The sequence below is a fragment of the Sciurus carolinensis genome, unplaced genomic scaffold (genome assembly GCF_902686445.1).
Source record: "Sciurus carolinensis unplaced genomic scaffold, mSciCar1.2, whole genome shotgun sequence".
NCBI lineage: Eukaryota > Metazoa > Chordata > Mammalia > Rodentia > Sciuridae > Sciurus > Sciurus carolinensis.
The window spans coordinates 198,030-222,253 of record NW_025920214.1 but is presented as its reverse complement, the minus strand read 5'-3'; the positions used below and the strand labels follow the sequence as shown (position 1 = coordinate 222,253).

General features: G+C 37.8%; 1 protein-coding gene across 4 annotated transcripts in view; it reads left to right on the top strand.

Annotated features, from left to right (window-relative positions):
- Positions 1–24,224, top strand: part of Faah2 (fatty acid amide hydrolase 2) — a 196,026-nt gene that overhangs the window by 84,958 nt on the left and 86,844 nt on the right. For 3 of the 4 annotated variants that reach the window (XM_047538012.1, XM_047538011.1, XM_047538009.1), the window contains 2 exons: positions 3,605–3,724; positions 12,010–12,121. In XM_047538012.1, coding sequence (XP_047393968.1) covers positions 3,605–3,724; positions 12,010–12,121 — 232 coding nt within the window. The remainder of the gene's footprint in view (positions 1–3,604; positions 3,725–12,009; positions 12,122–24,224) is intronic. The other variant, XM_047538010.1, reaches the window with a different exon arrangement.

Sequence of the window (24,224 nt, the reverse complement as noted above, 5' to 3'; positions counted from 1 at the left end):
GTCATATTCTTAGCAGAATTAATCAACCAGGCCATATCTCAATGATGTTTCTACCTTGATATCAGTTGACCATTGACTGAATCCTCTGAAAACATAAGCCAAAATAAATCCTCCTTTATGTTGTTCTTTCAAAGTATTTTTGTCATACTGACAAAAAGCTTACCAATACCATCTCCTTAAAAAGGTATTTAAAAGCTTCTACAAACTCCATTCTTCCAACAGTGGAAAAGGGAAGTAATACTCCAGAAATAGCTGATAAATCAGGTATTAATGAAAGTACAATTACTATTGAACTGTGTAGTACATGATAAGGAAAAATATAAAGAACAGAAATTAAAAAAGAAAAAGAAATGAGGATAGACATAGGAAAAGATAATGCCAAAAGAAAAGTATCAAAGATGAAAGAGTATAAATATGAACACAGAGAATAAACATAGAAAGAATAAATAGAATTAATGTTTTAAAACATTAAAAGAAACATGAAATTGGATTAAGGCATTCAATGTTAAATAATAGGGGGATACCTCTCAAATCAATATAGAAAATATTGCTGTGAAATCAAATCCTGACATTAGAGAGTTTTAAGTTATACGTGCTAAACTATTTGAGATGGAGATATTTTGGGGGTCCTTTTAGATTTGTATTTCATCAGCTTTTGGGAGGATTATTAAATACCCACATCTTCTATCTTTATCTCTATGTTTCTTTGATCATGGAAGTAGGAACCTCATAAGCCCACCTCTGATGCAAATATAGGAGGCTCCCTCAATTCTTTTGTTTGTACAAGTACTTCATAGCTTTGTTGGAGGGTGAGAGGAAACTATGAAAAATTGTGGCCTAGCATTCATGTCTCTCCCTCATCAAAGATGTAGATTTTATGATCCCATAGAAATGCTTTGTGTTCCTGGAGTTGTCAAAAGAGATGTGAGCTCACCTGTGTAGATTTTGGGATGCATGGGGAATGGCAGATAACATCACAGAGGTGCTGTGACCCAGTGGTAGTGGTGCTGGGTGACCTGTGGGAGGTATATGGCAGCTGTTTTCAGCTGTAACACTTGTGTTGGTGGGTCTGCAACTTGGCATGCAGTTACCAGCATCTGTAGGAGTCTACAGGCTACCTACATTATGCATATGGCAGTGCTGAACCACAGGCAGCTTCTGCTGGCTTCTGGGGTGTTTGTGTCAGTGGATCCATGTCTATGTAGACTCAGTGGTACCCAGCATCAGTGAGACACGTGTCTGTGGGATGTTCCTATGGTATGTATCATGGTGTTTGTTTGCATATGTCTTCTACTGGCTACTGGGACCCGCTTGTGGGGAGGACTCCATGGTTACTGATATACATGTTGCATGTGACATTGCAGGGACCTGGTGGCTTCTTCAGTCTTCTGTGGCTCATATACTTATGGCAGTAGCTGGGGCCCTTGCTGTCCCTCCCCAATGCCACATCCCTGAGAGTGACTTGCTCTCTCTTCCACTCCATGCCATTCCCCTTGCCCATGCAGATAGTACTCAGACAGTCCATTTCAGAGGCGTTCCCTATGATAGTATTTGTTGCTATCTGTAGGTGGAATGAAGCTATATAAATTTAATACCTTCTAGAAAAGCAGGTTCAGTTGTAGTCTCTACAAAATGGTTGCCTGCTGGGTTTTCACCAGCAACTTCAGATTAAGCTGTGCAGTTCTTGCTAAGTGCTTTGCAAGTAACTTGATCTGGCTTTCTTTTTTCCATTAGTTTTGAAGCTTATCAGCTTTATATTTCTTTTTTACTCCCTTTGCTAAACCTCCCCCAAATGTTCTCCAGTCAGTGTTTAGGTTAAATTTTTTTCTTGTTTTCTGTTCCAATAACCAGAACTTCTGAGTCCCTACAAAACTCTGACCAATATTGTGTCTCAGTGCATTCCTCTCTGATCAGCTGTTGTCTCACTGCTTAGATTCTAGATTCTGGAGGAGTCAGGATTTTTGACCAACTTTCACTCTACCATTTTGCCTTACCCCAATTAATCTAGACTCTTCTGCTCATGCAGATTTGGTAAGAATTTAATGGAATTCTCATCTGTTTCACTACTAAGAACATGATCAACTAGCCAGTGCTATATGTCCTTATGAGTCAGATTATTCTAATTTCTGCTTTGATTCTTATATTACAAGAATCATGCCCACCAAACCTTTGTCAATTAACTGCTGCCAATTGACCTCTGCCACTTGGGGGTACAGTTATCCCCATGGAATTTAGTTTTCCAAGTTTAATAGCAGCACTTCCCCTTGTAATTTCTGATTTTTCAGAGAAAAGTGATCACAGAGCATTTTGAAGATGTTTCTCACAATAACTATAGAGGAAAAGATCTAAATATTTAGGAATATTAATCAATAGCCTACATTTCCTAAGTGTTTGAATTTATTACTCTATAGTATACCAATCTAGGACTGGAAATTTTTTTTTTGACAACAGGGATTGAACTCAGGGGCAACTAAGCCACATCCCCAGTCCATTTTTGTGTTTTATTTAGAGACAGGGTCTGACTGAGTTGCTTGGGCCTGCTAAGTTTCTGAGGCTGGCTTTGAACTCACGATCCTCTTGCTTCAGCCTCTTGAGCTGCTGGGATTATAGACACTTGCACTGCACTTGGCAGACTGGAATTTTAACTTCATTTACCATAGGCTACAGTTTGGAGTATGTTTTACTCAACTCTTTAGAGCCCTTTGTAACCCCATTGCTGTAACATTAAGTCCAAAGTCTCTTTCATAGGACCATAACAGTGAATTTGACCCATTCCACCTTTATATTCCTTTTACCATTATTCTGTACATTTAATATCCATTTACATGTATATCCCTTGTATTTTTATCTTTATAAACTGAAAAATCATGAAGTTTTTTAGGAGTTTACTGTACCTAATGGGTTACAATTTGTACCTCACCATTAGGGACCTGCTAGGACTTGTATGTAGTTACAGATCTAGAAGCAATAATGTGTGATGCTGTTGGTCCTAAGGATAATCAGCAGTGTCTTTCTCCTGCTTATTCTCAGGGCTTTAGTTGTATTTGATTTCTCTACCTGCAATATTATGTCCATAGGCATCTGCAGTTCTGCAGTAACCTTGCAGATTAGTCATGATACAGCTCCCATCACTCCACTAAGCACTTTCTGACCCAATATAAAAAAACGTGCTACTATTCCTATAAGTGCTACAAGTCAGGGAAGACAATAACCAGTCCCTTGGACTGCCCCAAGACAAAGGAGAAGTTTCCAAGCAAGCTCTACTCTCTTACTTTCAAACTGAGGGAGGGTGGAATCAATAATTGAATGCCTTCCTCCCAACTGCTCTTCATGAAAGGCAGCAAGGTGGCTAGGGTGAGCAAAAATGTCATATTTCCAAGAAATTTGGTTGTGTTCTTTTATAGGTATTTTAATGGTTGCCATGGTTTCTCAACTGGTTCTAGTTATCTCAAAATGCTACTTTAGTCTACATGTTATTTTTTGATGTTTCTGCAAGGGAACAAGAACTTAAAGCTCCATAGTCTGCTATTTTACTAACATCACTATTCAATGGTTTAAGTTTCTCTCACCTTATTTGTCTATTTTTATATATTCATTTTTTAAGGTTGTAGCCCACATTGAAAGTATGCTAGGAGCCTCAGTTCAACATGTTAAACTGAAGCAAATGAAATATTCTTTTCAGTTGTGGATTACAATGATGTCAACAAAGGGACATGATGGGAAGGTATGTTCACTTCTTCCTTCTATCTTTCTATAAGTGATTATTAAGATTCTGTTGCAAGCCATATAGTACAGACATAGAGAAAATAAATGGAAAAATAAGAAAAAGTGAAATATTTAAAGAAAAGCTTTGTTCAGTGAGTGCTATACTGGTATAAAGATATATAGTTGTACAATCAGAAGGTAGGTCCACCCATATATGGAAGCCAGTTAAAGCTTCTGTTTTAACTTTACTGCATATACAGGCTAATAGAAATGTTTGTGTAGAGTATGACAGACCCAAATTCAAATCACAAGCCATTTGCTAGTTTTGGTATTTTAGGCACATTACTTACCTATTCCTCAACAGAGATATAAAATTAGGTATTGATACTTACATTACAGAATTATATGGATTAAGAATATTTCCTGTAAATTGCTTGAATGTAGCAGCCTCCCAATGAGAATAACACATGTGGCCCTTACTTGCTTAAGGAAAATAAATAATAAGTAAATTGCTTTAAAGAAATAAACATCTTTCTTCAAATAAACATCTTGGAAATGCCCTAGAAGATTATGTAAATCTATAAACAGAATGTATGCCTGAAATATAGGTTAATAATTAGAGTATTGCATCAAACTAAAGGAAAAGATTAGTAACAAAAACCCCATTCAGGGTTTACTTCCAATCTTTACATTTGGAATGACCCTTAAAAGCCTGAAAAAGGCAAAGGGAATAAAAAACTGTTCTTCTCCTAACTAGAATTATGATGCCTGACACAGAGCCAGAGGTCATAAGTAATTTATAATTTATTTCCTCAGAATGGGGATATTGTATAGTCGGCACCTGAAGCTTTTAATAAGACAAAGGGATACTGACATTTTATGAACCATAGTTTCTATTGCAATGTATCTGATTTTTAAGAACATGGTTATTGAGCTATAATTCACACAGCATGTCATTTCTCCATTTAAAACTTACAATTTCAATGTTGCTTTAGTATAGTCACAGAGTTGTGCAACAATCACAATTTTAGAATATTTTTATCACCCCCTCCCCCCAAAAAGTCCCACAGGCATTAGTAGTTGCTATCCAATCTCCCAGTCCTCTTCTAGTTCTAAGAAGCTACTAATATATTTATGTCTCCATATATTTGCTTATTTTGGATATTCCATGTAATTGGATGATTATACATTGTGTGATGTATGGTTAGTAGCTTCATTCACTTAGCATGATGTTATCACGTTTATTCATGTTGTACCATGTATAAGTACTAAATTCCTTTTCTGGTTGAATAATATTCAATTGTAATATTGATAATTTTTTTTTTTTTTTTTTTGCGGTGCTGGGGTTTAGAACCCAGGGACTTGTGCTTGCAAGGCAAGCACTCTACCAACTGAGCTATATCCCCAGTCCAATATTTTGATTTTAAATGTATCAATTGATAGGAATTTGGCTACTATAAATAATGCAGCTGTGAAAATGTCTCCATGTTTTTTTTTTGTTCATCAATTTTTCTATTGTAATTTTTATTAGTTTACTTTAGTTATACATAACATTAGGATTGACATAATTTGCCCTAATTTAATTCCCTGTACTTCCTCTTTCCCTCCTCTCTCCCCATTTATTTATTGATCTTTATCTATTGATCTTTCCTCTACTTATTTATAATAGTTTTAGTCAGTGCATTATAGATACACATAAAGGTGAAATTCACTGTGGTATATTCATATGTGTACATAGAAAAATTTGATCAAATTCATTCCAATTTTCTTCCCTTTTCCCATCCCTCCCCCTCAATCTCTTACTCTACTCCCTTAATTTTTCTTCCATGTTCAAGGAATATTTTCCCCCCTTTCTTTTTTTCTTTCTTATTTTGGTGTAGGTTCTGCCTATCAGGGAAAAAACGGCATTTAACTTTCTGGGTTTGACTTGTTTCATTTAGTATGATGATCTCTACTTCCATTCATTTAACAGCAAATGTTGTAATTTCTTTGTTCTTTATTGCTGAATAGTATTCCATTGTGCACGAATACCACATTCATGTATTTAAATGCAGCTAGTTTGGTTTCATACCTTGGATTTTGTGAATTGTGTGTGTTTCACATCACTGTAGTATACTGACTTTAGACCATTTGTATATATACTGAAAAGTGGGATAGATAAGTGATATGCTGGTTCCATTCTTGTTTTTGAGAAATTTACATACTGCTATCTAGCAGGTTGTACTCATTTGCAGTTTCAAGTATGAGTGCACTTTTTTGCCAGCATCCTTGCTGACACTTATTATTATTTGTGTTCTTGATGATTACCATTCTGCTGGAGTGAAATGAAGTCTCGGTGTTGTTTTGGTTTGCATTTCCTGGATTGCTAGAGATGTTGAAAAATGTTTTCATATATTTATTAGTCATTTGAATTTCTTATTTTGAGAAGTGACTTTTCATTTGTTTGCCCATTTATTAATGGTTTGTTTGTTTTTTAGTGTCGAGTTTTGGTGTTGAGTTCTTTATATATTATGGATATTAATGCTCTATCTTAGAAGCAGGTTGCAAAGATCTCCCATTTCATAGGCTCTTTCTTCATACTCTTAATTTTTTCCTTTGTTGTGCAGAATCTTTTTAATTTGATATCAACCCACTTATTGATTCTTGGTTTCATTTCTTGAACTTTAGGAGTATCAATAGGAAGTTAATGCCTGTGCCAATATATTTAGTATCAAGTCTACATATTCTTCTAGCAGTTAAATAAGACAAAACTGATCTAATTCCTAGATCTTTGATCCATTTGAGTTGCCTTTTGTGCAGGGTGAGAGATAGGGGTCAAGTTTCATTCTTCCATATATGAATATCCAGGTTTCCCAGCACCATTTGTTGAAAAGATGATCTTTTCTCCATTGTATGTTTTTGGCACCTTCTTCAAGTATCATCTGACTGTATTTATGTGGATTTTTCTCTGTCTCCTATTCCATTGGTCTTCATATTTGTTTGGAGGTCAATATCATTCTATTTTTGTTATTATAGCTCTGAAGTATAATCTGAGTTTATACTTGAATTGCTCTTCTTGCTCAGGATTGTTTTAACTATTCTGGGTCTCTAATTCTTCCAGATGAATCTCTGTAACATTTTAAAAAATGTTTAGTTGTAGATGAACACAATATCTTTAATTTATTTATTTATGTGGTGGCGAGGATTGAACCCAGTGCCCCATATGGCCATTGCTCTACCACTGAGCCACAACCACGGTCCCCAAATGAAATTTTTAAGTGTTTTTTCCTAACTCTGTGAAGAATATCATTGGTATTTTGTTGGTGTTTGCATTGAATCTGTATAAATCTCTTGGTACTATGGCCATCTTGACAATATTAATTCTGGGTATCTGATAACATGGGAGGTATTTTCCATCTTCTGAGGTCTTATACAATTTCCTTTTTCAGTGTTCTATAGTTGTCAGTGTAGATGCCTCTCACCTACTTAACTAGATTAATTCCCAAGTATTTATTTTAATTGAAGTTATTTTGAATGGGATAGGTTTTTAAATATGCTTTTCAGCAGATTCATTATCAGATTATAGGAAAGCGATTGATTGTGTATATTGATCTTGTGTCCTGCTACTTTACTAAATGTGCTCTAGAATTCTTCTGGTGAAGTGTCCTGTGTCACTGAATTATAAGATCATGTCATGGGCAAAGAGTTATATTTCTTCTTTTACTATTTCTATCCCTTGATTTGTATCTTCTGTTTCTTTTGGTTAGTTTGTCTAGGAGATTATTATTTTGCTTAGTCTTTCAAAGAACCAACTCTTTGTTTTATTTATCCTTTGTATTGTTTTTTTATTCTCAATTTCATTGATTTCAGCTCTGATTTTAATTATTTCCTGTCTTCTGCTGATTCTGGTGTTAGTTTATTCCTCTTTTTCTATGGCCTTAAAGTGTAAAATTATATTATTATTTTGTGATGTAGAAAGTCAGTGCTACAAACTGTCCTCTTAGAATTGCTTTCATACTGTCCCAGAGATTTCGATATGTTACATCACTATTCCCACTTGTTTCTAAGAATTTTTTCATTTCCCCCCTGATTTCTTCTGCTGTCCATTCATCATTCAATAAAGAGTATTATTTAATCAGCATATGTAATAATGGCTTCTGTTTTTATCTTTTTTGATTTTAATTTTGATTTTTAATTTCATTCTATTATGATCTGATAGGATGCACTGGATAATTTGTTTTTTTCCTAAATATGTTTTTTTCCTAAAATATGATCCATTTAGAAACTATTACATGTGCTGCTGAGAACAAGGTGAGTTCAGTCATTGATGGATAAAATATTCTGTAGATGTCTGTTAGGTCTATTTGATTAGTAATATTTTCAGTTACAAAGAATCTTTACTTAGTTTAGGTCTGGATGTCCTCTTGAGTGGTGAGAGAAGTATATTGAAATCACGGAGTATTATACTATTGTGGTCTATGTAATTCTTTATATTGAGAAGGGTTTATGTATAGGTGCACATTTTGGGGGTGCATGAATATTTACAATCATTTTTTTTCTTTTTTTTTGGATGATTCCCTTAACCTTTACGAAATAACCATCTTTGTCTCTTCTGATTAATTTTCACCCAAAGTTCACTTTATTAATATGAGAGTAGCTACCCTGCTTGCTTTCAGTGAACATTTGTATTTTGCCTTTAGTCTGTCAATGTCTTTCTGACGTGAGTCTCTTGCAAACAATCTATTTTTGGATATTGTTTTTTAATCAAATATGCCAGTCTATGTCCTTTCATTGAAGTACATAGATTTACATTTATACTCAGTGTTATCATAGAGAGATGGTTTTTATTTCCTGTGATTATGATTTATTTCTAATGGTTAATTCATAATTAATGTTCCATTAATTGAATATTCATCTAGTGCAATTTATCACGATGCTTCTTTTCATTTTAATTTTTTATTCTGCATGAAATGTTTCATTGCATATGTTTACTAGTACAGGCTTAGTTTTTATAAATCCTTTTTGTTTGTGCTTCTCATAGGTTTTTCATTCATCTTTAATTCTGAAGGACAGTTTTTCTGGATGTAGTAATCTTACTTGGCACCTGTTTTCTTTCAGTACTTGGTGTATATAAAAATATATATCTTTTTTAACGTTACTGCATTTTTATTTTATTTTTTATTAGACTTTTTTATTATTACAGACTACATTTAGATTTTTGTACACAACTGAGGTACAACTTTTAATTTCTGTGGTTGTACACAATGTAGATTCACACCATTCATGTAATCATATATATACCTACTGTAATACTGTTTCATTCTACTATCGTTCCGTTCCCTACCCCTTCTCATCGCATTTTTCCCTACACCATCCAAAGTTCCTTCATTCTTCTCTTCCCTTCTCGACAACCCCCCTTGTTATATATCTTCTTCCACTTATCAGATAAAACATTCAGATATTGGTTTTTTGGGATTGGCCTATTTCATTTAACATGATATTTTCCAACTTCATCCACTTACCAGCAAATGCCATAATTTTATTCTTCTTTATGACTCAGCAATGTTCCGTTGTGTATATATACCAGAGTTTCTTTATCCATTCGTCCATCGAAGGGTGTCTAGGTTGGTTCCACAATCCAGCTATTGTGAATTGAGCTGCTATGAACATTGATGTGGCTGCATCACAGTAAAGTATGCTGATTTTAAGTCCTTTGGGTATAAACTGAGGAGTGGGATAACTGGGTCAAATGGTGGTTCCATTCCAAGCTTTCTGAGGAATCTCCATACTGCTTTCCAGAGTGGCTGCACCAATTTGCAACTCCACCAGCAAAGTATGAGTGTGTCTTTTTCCCCACATCCATGCCAATAGTTATTATTGTTTGTGTTCTTGATAATAGCCATTCAAATTGGAGTTAGATTAAATCTTAGGGTGCTTTAAGTTTGCATTTCTCTAATCACTAGGGATGATGAGTACATTTTCAAATATTTGTTGATCACCTGTATATCTTCTTCTGTGAAATAACTGCCCAGTTCCTTAACCCATTTATTGATTGCGGTCTTTGTATTTTGGGTGTAAATGTTTTTAAGTTCTTTATAAATCTTGGAGATTAGTGCTCTGTTTGAAGTGTGTGTGGAAAAGATTTTCTTTCACTCTGAAGGCTCTCTTTTCACATTATTAGCTGGGAATATAGCTCAGTTGGTAGAATGTTTGCCTCACAAGCACAAGTCCCTGAGTTCAATCCCCAGCACCACAAAGAAAAAAAAAAGTGAAAAAAGTACTTGGTATATATTATTTTAACCCTCCTAGATTTTAGGATCTGGGTTGAGAAATCAGTTGAAATCTGAATTAATTTTTCTCTAAATGTGACTTTCTGTTTTTCTCTTGTGGCTTTTAAAATTCTAGCCTGATTCTGTATATTAGGCATTTTCATTAAAATGTGCCTTTGAGACCATATGTTTTGATCTTGCCTATTTTGAGTTCTATGTAGATCTTATATTTGGATTTACATCTCACTCCTAAAAATGTTTTTAAAAATTCTGCTATTTAATTGAAAATGTGCATTCCTTTAGTTTGTATTTCAGGGCCTTCATCTACACCAATGATTCTTAAATTTTGTCTCTTGATATTATCACAAATTTCTTGAATACTCTGTTCATGATCTCTTAGTATATTTTCTGTATTGTTAACTTTATTTTCAAGATTATATTCTTTGTCTTCAAATCCTGAAAAATCTATCTTTGAAGCAGTCTAATCTATTGGTGATGCTTTCTATTGATTTTTAAAATTTTATTATGATTTTCATTTATAGTATTTCTGGTTTGTTCTTTTTCATAATCTCTCCTTATTGTAATGATCTTTCACTTCCTGTCTTTTCTCTCTAATTTTGATCCTTACATTTTCTTCTTCTTCTTTTTTTTTTTTTAGCTCATTGAACCAGTTACCTATGAACTTTCTGAATTCTTTCTCTGACATTTCTTCTATTCTCTTGTCAGTGGAGTCATTTGTGTATGTGTTCTGATCTGTTTGGGTCACTTTGTTCCTTTGCTTTTTCATGCTACTTGTATGTCTACCTATCTGTTGGGATGGTTATTGCTTCTTTTATTCAATGGACTACTTTATGTACTTCTTTACCTTCAGGTGCCTCATGCTGGGTGAATATCTAGGTATGGGTGGTTTAAGTAAATGTGTGTCCTCTGCTATTCTCAGTATCAGCACCAATTTGTAAGAAGCCATTGACCCCTATTTACCACAAATACTTCAGAACAAAGCCACATACTATTCAGCCTTATGAAAAAATTGATGGTACTGTTTTCTACAGTTCCTATAATTCAGGTATAAACTTGAAATAACATTCTTGACAAAGAAAGCGGTGATGATGCCGTGACTGGGAGTGTTATCCTCTTTTATGCATTTCTTTCATTTAAAATCTTGAGTTTTCAAAATATTTTACATTGTGCACAAAATCAGGATTGTACTTCCTGGGATAGTCTCCTGCTCACATTTTTGTCTTAATCATAGAATTATATTCTATTTCTGAGTAATTTATATATGTATTATACATATTAATGGGGTTTAGTGTGATATCTAAATACATGCCTATAGTGTGAATTGATAAAATCCAGCTTCCTTCATTCTCCCTTCCCACAATCCATCCCAGTCTCTAATAATCACTTCTCTACATTCATTAAGTCTTTTTTAATCTACCACATGGGAGAGCAAATATGTAGTACATGTCTTCCTGTGTCTGGCTTATTTCACATAACATAAATTCCTTTAGTTCAATTTATTTTCTTGCAAATAGCAAAATTTTATTCTTCTTAAATACTGAATAATGTTGCAGTCTGTGTATGTGTGCATACATGTGTGAATACATATATATATATACATATACACTTATTGATTCATCCATTGATAGATTATTAGGTTGAGTCCATATTTAACTATTGTGAATAGTGTTACAATAAACATGGGCATATGATCCCCTTGATATGTTGTTTTTATTTACTTTGGTTATGTATCCACAAGTGGGATAGCTGGATCAATGTCATATATCTATTGTTAGTTTTTTTGACTAATGTCCATGATACTTGTATGAATTTACATTCCCACCAACAGTGTATGAGAGTTCCTTTTTCTTTCCATTATGACAAGCATTTGTTTTTGTTTTTCTTGGTTGATAATAACAACCTAACTAGGGGGAGATGATATCACATTATAATTTTGATTTTCATTTCTCTGAAGGCTAATGATATTGGCCATTTTTTCATTAATGATATTTTTACAGAAAATATTCTTGTGTTTTCTTTCTTGTCTAAATCTCAGGAACCCATGAAATTTGTGGATCTCCTTGGTGACCATGGAAAACCTATCAGTCCTCTTTGGGAATTGATCAAATGGTGCTTGGGTCTGTCAGTATACACTATTCCTTCCATTGGTATGTAAATCATCTTCTTTGATGTATTTGTTTGATATATTAAGGGGAGGGAAGACCATTCTACCAAAAATATCCTAATGAGAACCACTCCCAATGTTTGAGGAAAGATGGAACACATGAATAACTTAATCTACACCCACCATATTCTAGTCTATCACTGTGTACCAAAAAGTGTCCTGTGTACTATATGCCATTCATTTGCTGCAAATTTATTATGATGACCATTTTACTGGATTAGAAACCATAATGCAGTAAGCCTATATCACTACAACGTTAAGTAGTACTCTTCAAACACTGGTATTACAATTTCAAAATCTGGTGAGAATTTCAGTATTGTGGATTTCAATATCTAAATGTAAAATTTGAAACAATATATTTGACCCTAGAAATAATTCCACTCAATAATATTTTGATGAATCAACCTACAAAATAGTAATCACTACTCTTGTACAGTAAGTTCAGTTCAGAAACTCACAGAATTAGTATGGTTAATGTATGGTTATTGAAGAATTGATGATTGCTGTTACTCTAAAAAAAAATGCTTATTTTACTGCAGCACATTCTGTGTGCGTGAGGAAAAGGGTTCCTGACAAGGGTTCCTGTCAGAGCAATGGGATGGCTGTGTACTAATCACTAAGATATTTATTTAATAGAAAAAATGACAAGAGTCAGAATTATCTCTAGAATGGGCGTGTGATGGGTTGAGCCATTCATAAGTGTCTGGCACTAACGAAATGGAGAAGCTCATGTTTTCTTTATTTAGTGGTACAGATCAAAGGAGCTTCTTCTGTGAGAAATGGTATAGGGTAGATTTAAGCAAGCCATTTTGCTCTAGGTGGTCATTGGCACATCCACGGCCTGCAAATTATGGCAGTAAAACAAGTGCACAGAAACCATATACCCCAGGCAATCTCGAATAATTTCTCATAACTGTCAATTCCTGAGAGCCAGATTTCTGTGTCCAATAGCTCAACCAAGCCTGGTTTTATTCGTTGGCCATGGATGCTACCCTGCATCTCCTCCCTGTTTCTCTTTTTAAATGTAAATGATGGGCAGCTACTTTGAGATCCTGGATCTTGGTTCTGAGGGTACAGCAACCTATTATCATGATATAAAATAAGAATTAGTATCAAATATATCATTCCAATAATATACCATGCAGATTGTTTCAACATATTTCCAGGATTAAAGCCTTTCAATTCATGAAGTAATGATCAGCTAGAGATGCAGGGTCCATGAGATCAATTTTGCTTTTTTGAATATCCTGGATGTGATGAAGTAACTTCATAAGATCCAGGTTGTATGAAAAAATGTGACTCAGCTAAGGTCTCAAGGCAGCTCAGACCCTTAAATCCAGGGGAGCAGGTGCTCTAGGTGCCCAGTCTGAGTCACAGTCCAACAACAGCACAGAGAAAGTCACTCTGGACCTGGGAACTCACGCAAGAGATTTTATTAGGAGGACAACTAGAGCATCCACTCAGGGCTGGAATGAAGGAAAAGAAGAGAAATGGTGTGGTACTTCTCCCAGATATTGGAATCTCCCAGGCTGGCAGGAACCAATAGTGGAGAAGAATACTTGCAAGCTGACTGATGAACCAATGGCTAGCTAGGATGTTCACAGACTGACAAGCTAGGTTGTAACTTGGGAGGCGGGGAAATGACTGGGCAGGGGAGCAGCTTTATATTATATTCCCCCATTTTTGGTTTTATAAGGAAATCTCTTTTGGGTAAATGGACAAAGGTCCGACTTCAGTAATTGCTTCCTGCTGAGTGTGAACATGGAGCTGATTCAGGGGAGAGATGTCGTCATGGCAGGAAGGAGTTGGGGACCCAATGGTTCCTCTGGGGAGTGCACTTGTAGCCAGGCTCCAATTCTTTTCCTGTGAGATCCTGATATTCCTGTAATAGAAGCTGATTCTGGTTCTGGAACGGGAGAAAGGGTGGAGGGCTTGATGGCCTTCAGTCTCTGATGGAGGGGTCCCACAGGAGTGGCTGAGTATTGGTTGGAAGAAGCCTGTGGATTAGAAGCTAGAGAGGGGGTTAGTGGATTTAGAATAGAGCTTAACCCGAGAAATGTGTAGCCATCCTGGTAAATCTTGTACCTTGACAGCTGTTGGTGTGGCCAGGATCACCATATGGGGTCCCTGACATTTGGGAGACAGAGGGACGGTAGACTCTTGAGGAGGAGTGATAAGAACTTGGTGTTCTTGGTTGAGCCAGGGGGCCAGACAAAGGTTTAGGTAGGGACGAGTCGGCATAACCCCATAGAAATGCTCGAATATGGTTTAGGAGAGGAACGGATATATGAGAAGGAAGAAGGGAACGAAGAGGCATTATCCCAGGGGGAAGGATGGGACGACCATACATCAGCTCAAAAGGGGAAATATTAGCTGGTTTCTTTGGGAGTGAGTGAAGACACAGAAGAGCAAGGGGCAGAAGTTTAACCCAGTCAAGGTGAAGTTCTAAAGAGAGCTTGGTTAAGACATTTTTAAGAGTTCGGTTTGCTCTTTCTACTTTGTCTGAAGACTTTGGGTGAAAGGGAATGTGGAAATGCCCAGGGATCCCAAGAGCCTTGGTAAATTGTTGAGAAACTTGGGAAATGAATTCAGGCCCATTATCTGACTGGAAGGAAGTAGGTACTCCAAAGTGAGGAATGATTTCATGAAGGATGAAGGTAGATACGGTTATTGTCCTCTTGTTGGAGGTGGGGATGGCTTCAACCCATCCTGAGAAGGTGTCTACCATAACCAAAAGGTATTTAGACTTTCTTACTGTGGGCATGTGAGTGAAATCAAGTTGCCAGTCTACCCCTGGAATTGTGCCATGGACTTGGGGTGAGTCAGAAAAGTGGGGGGTCTGAGAGCTGTAGGATTTGTTCATAGGCAAATTTAACATGTAGAGGAGATATCCTTCAGAAATGAGATGTTAGAGGAGGAGTGTTGCAGATGAGTCTTAGTGAATTGTAAGACTGAAGAAAGGTTGGGGTGGAACAAACGCTGGAGGTAGGAAAGTATCTCCCTGTTGGGGGGTGGTGGAGGTAAGGGATCATGGAGAGCCATAATGGGTGCTGGTGTGGATGACAGGGCAGCCTTTTTAGCCTTCTCATCTGCCTTGTTATTGCCTGAAGAGATGAATGATTGGTCTGTCTGGTGGGCTCTGCAATGTATAAGGCCTATAGTTGCTGGGAGGCAAACAGCCTCAAGGAGGTTTAGGATGTAGCTAGAATTGGTAATAGAGTTCTCTTTTGTGGTAAGAAGACTCCTTTCTTTCCAAATAGCAGCATGGGCAAGGATAATGTGAAAAGCATATTTGGAGTCAGTGTAGATTGTGAGGGATTCTCCCTTTGCAAGGGTGAATGCACGGGTGAGGGCAATTAGTTCTGCCTGTTGGTTGGTGGTATTGTTAGGTAGTGGTCCTGACTCTACCACCTTTTCCAGAGAGACAATGGCATATTCAGCTCATTGGATTCCTTCATGGAGAAAAGAGTTCCCATCAGTGAACCATATGAAAGTAGGGTTGGGTAAGTCCCCTTCCTGAACATTGGAGGGGCAGGGAAGTAACTCCTCTAGGGTCTCAAGGCAGCTATGGGTTGCTGAAGCATGCATGTTGGAAGGCAGGGGTAAGAGAGGTGGCTGGATTTAAAGGAGAGCATGTCTTAAAGGAAAGGAAATGGAAGAGTCCTCAGTAAGAACAGTTTTCAAGGCTAACACCCAACAGGGTGGTAGAGTTTGCAGACCCTTATAAGTAAGAAGCTCGGACAGATGATGAGGTGAGAGCACTTCAGTGGGAGCCCCAAAGGAAAGTTTCTTTGATTCCTGTATTAAGACAAATGCTACAGCTAATAGTCTAAGATATGGTGCCCAGCCTCTTTTGGTGGGGTCTTACCTCTTTGACAGGTATGCTACTGGTCCAAAGGTGGGACCAAACATGTGTCCTAAGACCCCCAGAGCAAACCCACTTTTCTCAGAGACAAACAGGTAGAATGGTCTGGTTATGTCAGGGAGGCATGGGGCTGGGGCTTGAAGGTCTTTCCTTAGGTTCTGGAAAGGGACTTCCACCATGTTGAGGAGAGTTTCAGTGGGAGTGCCCTTTGAAGCCTCATATAAGGGAGCTGCCAGGATGGAAAAATTAGGGATCCAGGATCGTAAATATCCTGCTAACCCCCAAAAGGAAAGGATTTCTTCTTGGTGGATGGAGTGGGCATGTTCTGCAGCAATGCTTTTCTCTCTACAGTGATGGCCTTAAGTACAGGTGAGAGGCTGACTCCTAAGTAAATAACCTGAGGCTGGGAAAGTTGCACCTTTGCTGGGGAGATCCTATAACCCCTGTCAGCCAGAAAATTTAGAAGCTTAACCGTGTCTCTTTGGGAGTTCTCAAGAGAGGGACTACATAGAAGAAGATCATCAACATACTGTAAGAGAGAGGAGGAAACGAATGTGAGAGGTGTGATCATGAGATAGTGTTTGGCCAAAGAGGTGAGGGCTATCTCGGAGTCCCTGTGGGAGAACTGTCCAGGTCAGCTGAGAAGAAACTTGAATGAAAGGGTCAGTCCAGGTAAAAGCAAAGAGATCCTGTGAATCAGGGTGAAGTGGGACAGTGAAAAACGCATCCTTCAAATCTAGCACTGAAAAGTATGTGGTGGAAGAAGGGATAGAGGAAAGCAGGGTGTAAGGATTGGACACAATGGGAAAGATGGGGACCACTGCTGAGTTAATGATGCAGAGGTCTTGCACTAAATGGTAAGATCCATTAGGCTTCCTAACAGCCAGGATGGGAGTGTTATAAGGTGAGTTAGCAGGGTGCAGGAAGCCTTTCTGCCTTAAATCCTGGATGATTGGTTGAAGTCCTATAAGGCTCCTTCGGGGAAGGGGATATTTGGCCTGGGCTGGATAGGATGTTGGATCCTTCAGGTGAATGAATATAGGTGAGCATTTGGCTACAGAAGGTTTGTGGGTGTCCCAGACCTTGGGGTCAACCAGGGAGGGAGGAAGGGGATAGGAAGACTCTGTTTGAGTTGTATATTCCTGCAGAGCCATAAGGAGAGGAATAGCAGAGGAGTCTTGGCAGAGGTGCATGGTGGGTGAGAAGAAAATAGAGGCACCCAATTTGGTTAGGATGTCCCTTCCCAGAAGGGGAATGGGACATGAAGGAATTATCAAAAAGCAATGAGTAAAGCCAAATTGTCCTATATGGCAACTTATTGGAGGGGTTTGTAGGGGGTTGTATGGTTTTTCCTCTACCTTAACAATAGAGGATTTGGCAGGGAAAGTGGGTCCCAAAAACTCCCGCAGCACTGAGAAGGTGGCTCCAGTATCTATAAGGAAAGGGATCTGCCTGCCTGCCACCCTAAGGGTCACCCAGGGCTCCTGAGCGGTGATAGTCATCAGGTGTAGAAGTCCCGGGCCCCTTCAGTCATCCATTGCCAATCCCAGTAAGTCACTGGGGTGAGGGAGCAAGGGTGACCTGGCACTTCTCTGAGCACCAGGGCAATCCACTGCCCAATGTCCCAGTTGGTGGCATTTTGGACAAGGACTTGGGGGCTGCTGGGGGTTGGGGTAGGCTCATGCCTAGTGGCCCTCTTGCCCACACTTGAGGCATGGGCCTGGAGGTCTTCTGGGAGCTTGGGTGCCCCTAGCGGTGGCCAGTTGGGCAGGTCTAGTCGGCTGAAAAGCTTTGGTCAGCATTTGGTATTTAAATTTTTTTTCTTCCCTTCCGTTATAATGAATGCCACTGCTAGAACCTCTGGCTGTGGGGTAAGGGGTCCCCTATCCAACTGCCTCAATTTAGCCTTTATGTGAGGGTAACTTTGGGAAAAATAGTAAGTCATAAGCAACTGCTGTACCTCCGGAGTTTCAGGGTTCTGGTTAGTTTACTTGAGCATGGCCTCTGTTAGATGACTCAGAAATGCTGATGGGTTTTCAGTTTTGTCCTGTATTACTTCCTGAAGTTTATCATAGTTATTGGGTTTATTGGCGGCCTTTCAGAGACCGGCAAGGATGCAGGTTTGAAACTCATCCCACTGCAGACTCCCAGTCCCTGTGTTATAGTCCCACTGGGGCTCCCTATCTGGTACTGTTTCAGCCCCAATGGGGTGGTTCAGGGTCGATTGGTGAATCTCATCTGCATAATTGTGTGCCTGTTCCCAGATTCCCCTGCGCTCCACAGGTCAAGGTGTTGGACATGATCATATAAATGTCATGCCAGGAAAGGTCATAAGACTGGGTAAGGTACTGAAATTCCTTAATGAAGTTTGCAGGGTTGGAGGTGAAGGAACCTAGTTGCTTCTCTATTTGGGAACAATCCAGCAGTGAGAAAGGAACATGGACTCTGATCACTCCCTCCGCACCAGCCACCTCTTGTAAGGGGGCTAAAACATGTGCACAAGGACCGTGTGGTGGGAGGACTGGGTGGGCTGAGTGGGGAAGCGGAAGCAGAAACAGAATGAGGTAAAGGAGAGAAACGAGCAGGGGTTTCTGCAGCAGGAGACCTGTAAGGGGGTGGTTCATCAGCCAGATCAAAGTCAGAGGAAGAGGAGGGATTAAAAGGGGGAGGAGAAGCCAAGAGAAGGTGTTCAGGTTTGTGGGGAGAGCAAAGATCAAGGTTAGCACGGAAGAAAGAAAAGACTTGAAGAAAAAAAATCTCTTTCCACTTGCCAGCTCGCTCACAGAAGTTGTACAAATCCCTTAAAATACTAGGATCCAGGGTACCATTAATTGGCCATTCTGATTTATTATCTAAATGATAGTCTGGCCAGACATCATTACACAAGTAAATAAGTTTTTCTGGCTCTAAGTTAGGGATCAGGTTAAGGTGCTTGAGATTGTCTAATAAACATCCCAAGGGTGAGTCTGCCGGGATGGAGGTCCTAGATCCCATGGTGGAGACTGAGAAACACCTAAGTCAGTGTTCAAGGCATCCCAAGAACACAGGTTTGGTGACTATGAGAAGACAGCACTAGGATGTGGTTGTCACACAAGCATCAATGTGTGCTGAGCAAGAGCCGAGAGAGTTGAGGACCTGACGTCAAGATTTTCAAGATAGAACGAGCACAAAGATGAGCCTCAACCCTGAGAGAGAATCTCCACCATAAAATCAGGAATCCACATGGCAGATAAGACCGACTAAGGGGGCCAGCTGTAACTATAAAAGTCGTGGCTGGGGGTACCCCCACCCCTCAGCCGCCTCTAGGGCCCCAGACACTCAACGGTCGCTTCTCAGGTCGGCAGAGGAGTGTTTAAGTCGGCCTAGGGGAACCTACCTAAAGGAACTCACCAATCTGAAGTCTGGTGATGCATGAAGAGCTGAGCGTCCAGGCGAATGGAAGGTGAGGCCATGTCCAGGGGCACTGGGGCCTAAGAGGCAATGGAAGAGCCCATCCAAGTCATGGCACCAATGTAAGAAAAATGTGGCTCAGCTTGGGTCCCAAGTCAGCTCAGACCCTTAAATCCAGGAGAGCAGGCACTCTGGCTGCCCGGTCTGAGTCACAGTCCAACAACAGCACCCAGAAAGCCACTCTGGACATGGAAACTCATGCAAGAGATTTTATTAGGCAGACGACTAGAGCATCCACTTGGGGCTAGAAGGAAGGAAAAGAAGAGAAATGGCGTGGGAGCTTCTCCGAGATATTGGAAACTCCTGGGCTGACAGGAACCAGTAGCAGAGAAGGATACTTGCAAGCTGACTGATGAACCAATGGCTAGCTAGAATGTTCACAGACTGACAAGCAAGGTTGTAACTTGGGACAAGCGAGGCAGCATAAAGGGCAGGGGAGCAGCTTTATATTATATAGTCTGTTATTATTGCTATGTCAAATGTTCATTAGATGATTCTTAATTATCTCCCAGTCCTATTGAGAAGTATATTTGGCTGCAGTAACACAGACATGCTTACAGTCATTATGGCATTTAAGCCTTTGTTTAAATTGGAGAGCAGAAAGCTCATTACCAATATTTGTAATAGTAGCTGTTAAAGCATTTACTTTGATCTTAATCATTTAATCAATATTTAAATTCCAGGGTTCACAGCATCTTGGCAGAATGAACTATGCCCCTAGATATAGTGAATGTGGGAACAGATAGAAGCTTGAAAGAATACATTAAAATATATAGGACCCAAATTTATCATCAAATAAGAAATAACTGTTAGAATGCAAATGTGAATTATTGATCTTTCTAGTGTAACATTAGTCAGTTTGTTGGGCTCTAATTTGGTCTTCATTATGATACTGCCATTTATGGGTAATGAGTTCTGCCTCCTCAGATGTTGAAGTATAACATCAGGAAAACACACCAAGGCAAGTTTATAAAGCAGGTTTTAAATAAAGGTCGTAAAACAGACTTCTCCCAGAGGGAGAAGGGGGCCATGGCTGGTGTTCTGGAATCCCAAGAAGTGAGAGCACCATGCGTCTTTTATAGATTAGAGTATCCTTTGTTATCCTCTGTCCCCCCTTATCTCTCTCCTTCCTGCCTATGTGACTAGGATCAGGAGATGCAGGTGAGATGACAAAAAGGTGAGAAACAGATGGGAAGGGGGAAAGGGCCAAATGGCATGATTCAGGCAAGTAGGGGCCCAAGGGGCATTAATTAGCAATTCCCTGCCTGCAGTTGTTTTTGGGTGAGAGGTAGTATAGGCAGGTAACCTTGGTGTTCAAAAGGGTTTTGGAGACACTGACATTCCAATCTCCCAGGGACGGTCTCCAAATTCCCAGACTCAGATGGCCTCCATTCCTCAATTTGACCAGATTTCCTATTGTACCCTAACTGCCTGTCCTCACCTATGGCTTCAATTATATGGTTACTAGTAGTGCAAAGTAATATCCAAACAATAGGAAGTAGTCTAAATTACATGGAGTTTCAAAGTATCAGAACAATTGTATATCTAATCTTATTTTGTATTCTTAAAATAGTTTTAAATAAGTCAACTATTTGACTAGTTTTTTAGATCTTCCATTGTATTAAAAATTCAGATTAAACATGGTTTCCTGCAAGTTCTTTTCAAGAAGTAAAAGTGAAACACATTTAGTGACAGTGCTGCCACGTTAATCCTTCCTGACTTTGGACCTTCTGGAGGAAGTGATATTCTGATGTAACTGCCTTTTATCAATTTTTGAAGATCAATCCAAAACATATCCACTTTTAGAGAGTTTATGTTGCATTGGCAAGACATTTGCACATTTCATCCATTTAGGAAAAGTGCCAAATTCTATTACAGAACAATTAAGTCAGTAAAATATTGGTGGATATTCCATGGGAATGACTGGCTTGTTATATGAATGTCCCATTTTAATAGCTGTTTGAACATATAATCTTAAGTTCCAAGGGCCAGTATGATGAACTGGCGTAGGTACTCCCTATGTTGTTTTTTCTTCAAAAGTTACCTTTAAATAACCACCGTATTTATCATGGGACCAGCATATAGGTAATTTCCCACTCTAGCCAGTATAATTAAACCCAGTAGCATGAATAAATATAATATGTTTATCTGTAAAATCTCCCATCATATGAATATTATTAGTAGATACTGGGATGGATTCTTTAGACCACATCACTGAGTGTATTAATGATGGATCTGGGAAATGGACCTAATATGTTTCCCCCTGAATTCTACTTACCTGACAGCTCAATAGAGCTAGCATGACCATAAACATTCTGGTTAGAGACTTAATATCTCCTTATTGTTGAACCATCCCTTTGACTTGAAGTGTCAGGTACCTCAACAATAAGGAAATATCGTGGGTCTCTTGATGAAATTTAGGTAAGATGTTTTAATTTTGAAACTAATTCTAGTTTCTTATTTGAATATTATTTCATAAAATTCCTATATATGATTTTTGAATTAATATAAATTAAGGAACAATTTAATATTATGTATGAAACATGAGACAGACAAGTTAAGAGAGCTTTGATCCCCTCTTGGGGGAAGGTGTCAAAATATTTTTATATGTCAAATTGCTAACCTTTAAATAAGCTAGTGTCTCTTAATAGTCTTCTATAAATATAGTAATTTTACTTTTTTCAGTGTAGAGTACATAAAATTTTTATAACTTACATTTATTCTAAAATATTAAATGACATAATTAAATTTTTAATTTGTTATTATTATATAAGTTTATGAGACTATTATTATAAAAAGATTTAGATTAGAGAGCATCAGTTTACTACAATGTCCTTATAAATCTTACACTTTAAACACTTCTTTATTTGGGAAACAAAGATACAATTAACATAACAAGTTAGTAGTAATCATCATAGTTAATTAAAACATAGCCATTGATGTTTTTATATTAGCCAAATTTAGCTTTTGAAGAGAAATTTGAAATCTGAAATGTAAGGTGGTATTTTAAAATAACAGATATTGATTAACCAACGTTGTATAAATCTTAATTTCTTGAAAATTAACTTTTCTAAATAATAAATTTCAACACATAAGAAATTATTTTATTGGAATGAGAGTAGATTAATGTTTTAATTATTTCCCTTTTTAAAACCTTAGGAATTTTAGACCTTTATATCAACCAAATTACAAATATATCTAATGTTCAAATATATTTCACTTGAGTATCTGATGTTCTAATATTTAGTAGATGACATTTTAGCACCCAACAGATCTTTTAGCATTTTAACCTTGTAAATCAATAAGTATCTCCTATAATAAAGACTAAGATAATCCCAATTATTTTAAATTTAACTTACTTATTCTTAATTGTAAAAGTAAAGACATCAAAAAAAGTAAATATCAGTATTAATCATCTCTTACCTGTTGAAGAAAATTGTTAGAAGCAGATGGATATAGATTTTGAATGATGTAGGAATTAGAAATTTTATTAATTATCTGACAAGCTGGAAAAATGTGAATTAATATCTACAAAAAAGCCTTTATCTTTGTTTACCTAATTTATTAACATTTTTGGTTCTTTAGTTTTCTCTTTATTTATTTTGATTCATTGTACACAAATAGGGTACAACTGCAGTTTCTCTGGTTGTACATGGAGTCCTACAATGTGTGTAACTATACAAGTATAAAGGATAATGATGTTTGTCTCATTCTGTTATTTTTCCTTCCCTCCATGCACTACACACCCCACTTTTTCCTCTATACAATCCATCCTTCCTCCATTCTTGCCACCCTCCCAAACCCTGTTATGTATCATTCACTTATCAGAGAGATCAATCGGCCTATGGTTTTTTGGGATTGACTTACCTAATTTAGCATGATATTCTCCAAATATATTCATTTATCTGAAAAAGCCATAATTTCATTCTTCTTTATGACTGAGTAATAGTACATTGTGTATATATACCACAGTTTCTTTATCCATTCATCAGTTGAAGGACATCTACATTGGTTCCACAATCTAGCTATTGTTACTTGAGCAGCTATGAATATTGATGTGGCTGCATCACTGTAGTATGCTGATTTTAAGTCCTTTGGGTATAAGCCAAGGAGTGGGAAAGCTGGGTCAAATGGTGGTTCCATTCCAAGTTATCTAAGGAATCTCCACACTGCTTTCCACAGTCGCTGCACTAATTTGCAACCCCACCAGCAATGTACGAGTGTACCTTTCCCCACATCCTCACCAAGATTTATTATTGCTTGTGTTCTGGATAATCACCATTCTAATTGGGGTGATAAGGAATCGTAGGGTAGTTTTGATTTGCATTTCTGTTACTACTAGAGATGTTGAACATTTTTTCATATATTTGTTGATTGCTTGTAATCTTCTTCTGTGAAGTGTCTGCTCATTTCCTTAGCCCATTTATTGATTGGGTTATTTGTATTCTTGCTGTAAAGTTTTGTGAGTTCTTTATAGATTCTGGAGATTAGTGGCTATCTCTGAAGTATGTGTGGCAAAGATTTTCTCCCAATCTGTATGCACTCTCTTCACATTGTTGATAGTTTCCTTTGCTGTGAAAAAAACTTTTTAGTTTGAATCTATCCCAAATATTGATCCCTGCTTTTATTTCTTGTGCTGTGGGAGTCATGTTAGGGAAGTCTGATCCTAAGCCAACAAGTTGAAGATTTGGACCTACTTTTTCTTCTGTAAGGTGCAGGGTCTCTGGTTTGATTTTGAGATACTTGATCCATTTTGAGTTGAGTTTTGTGC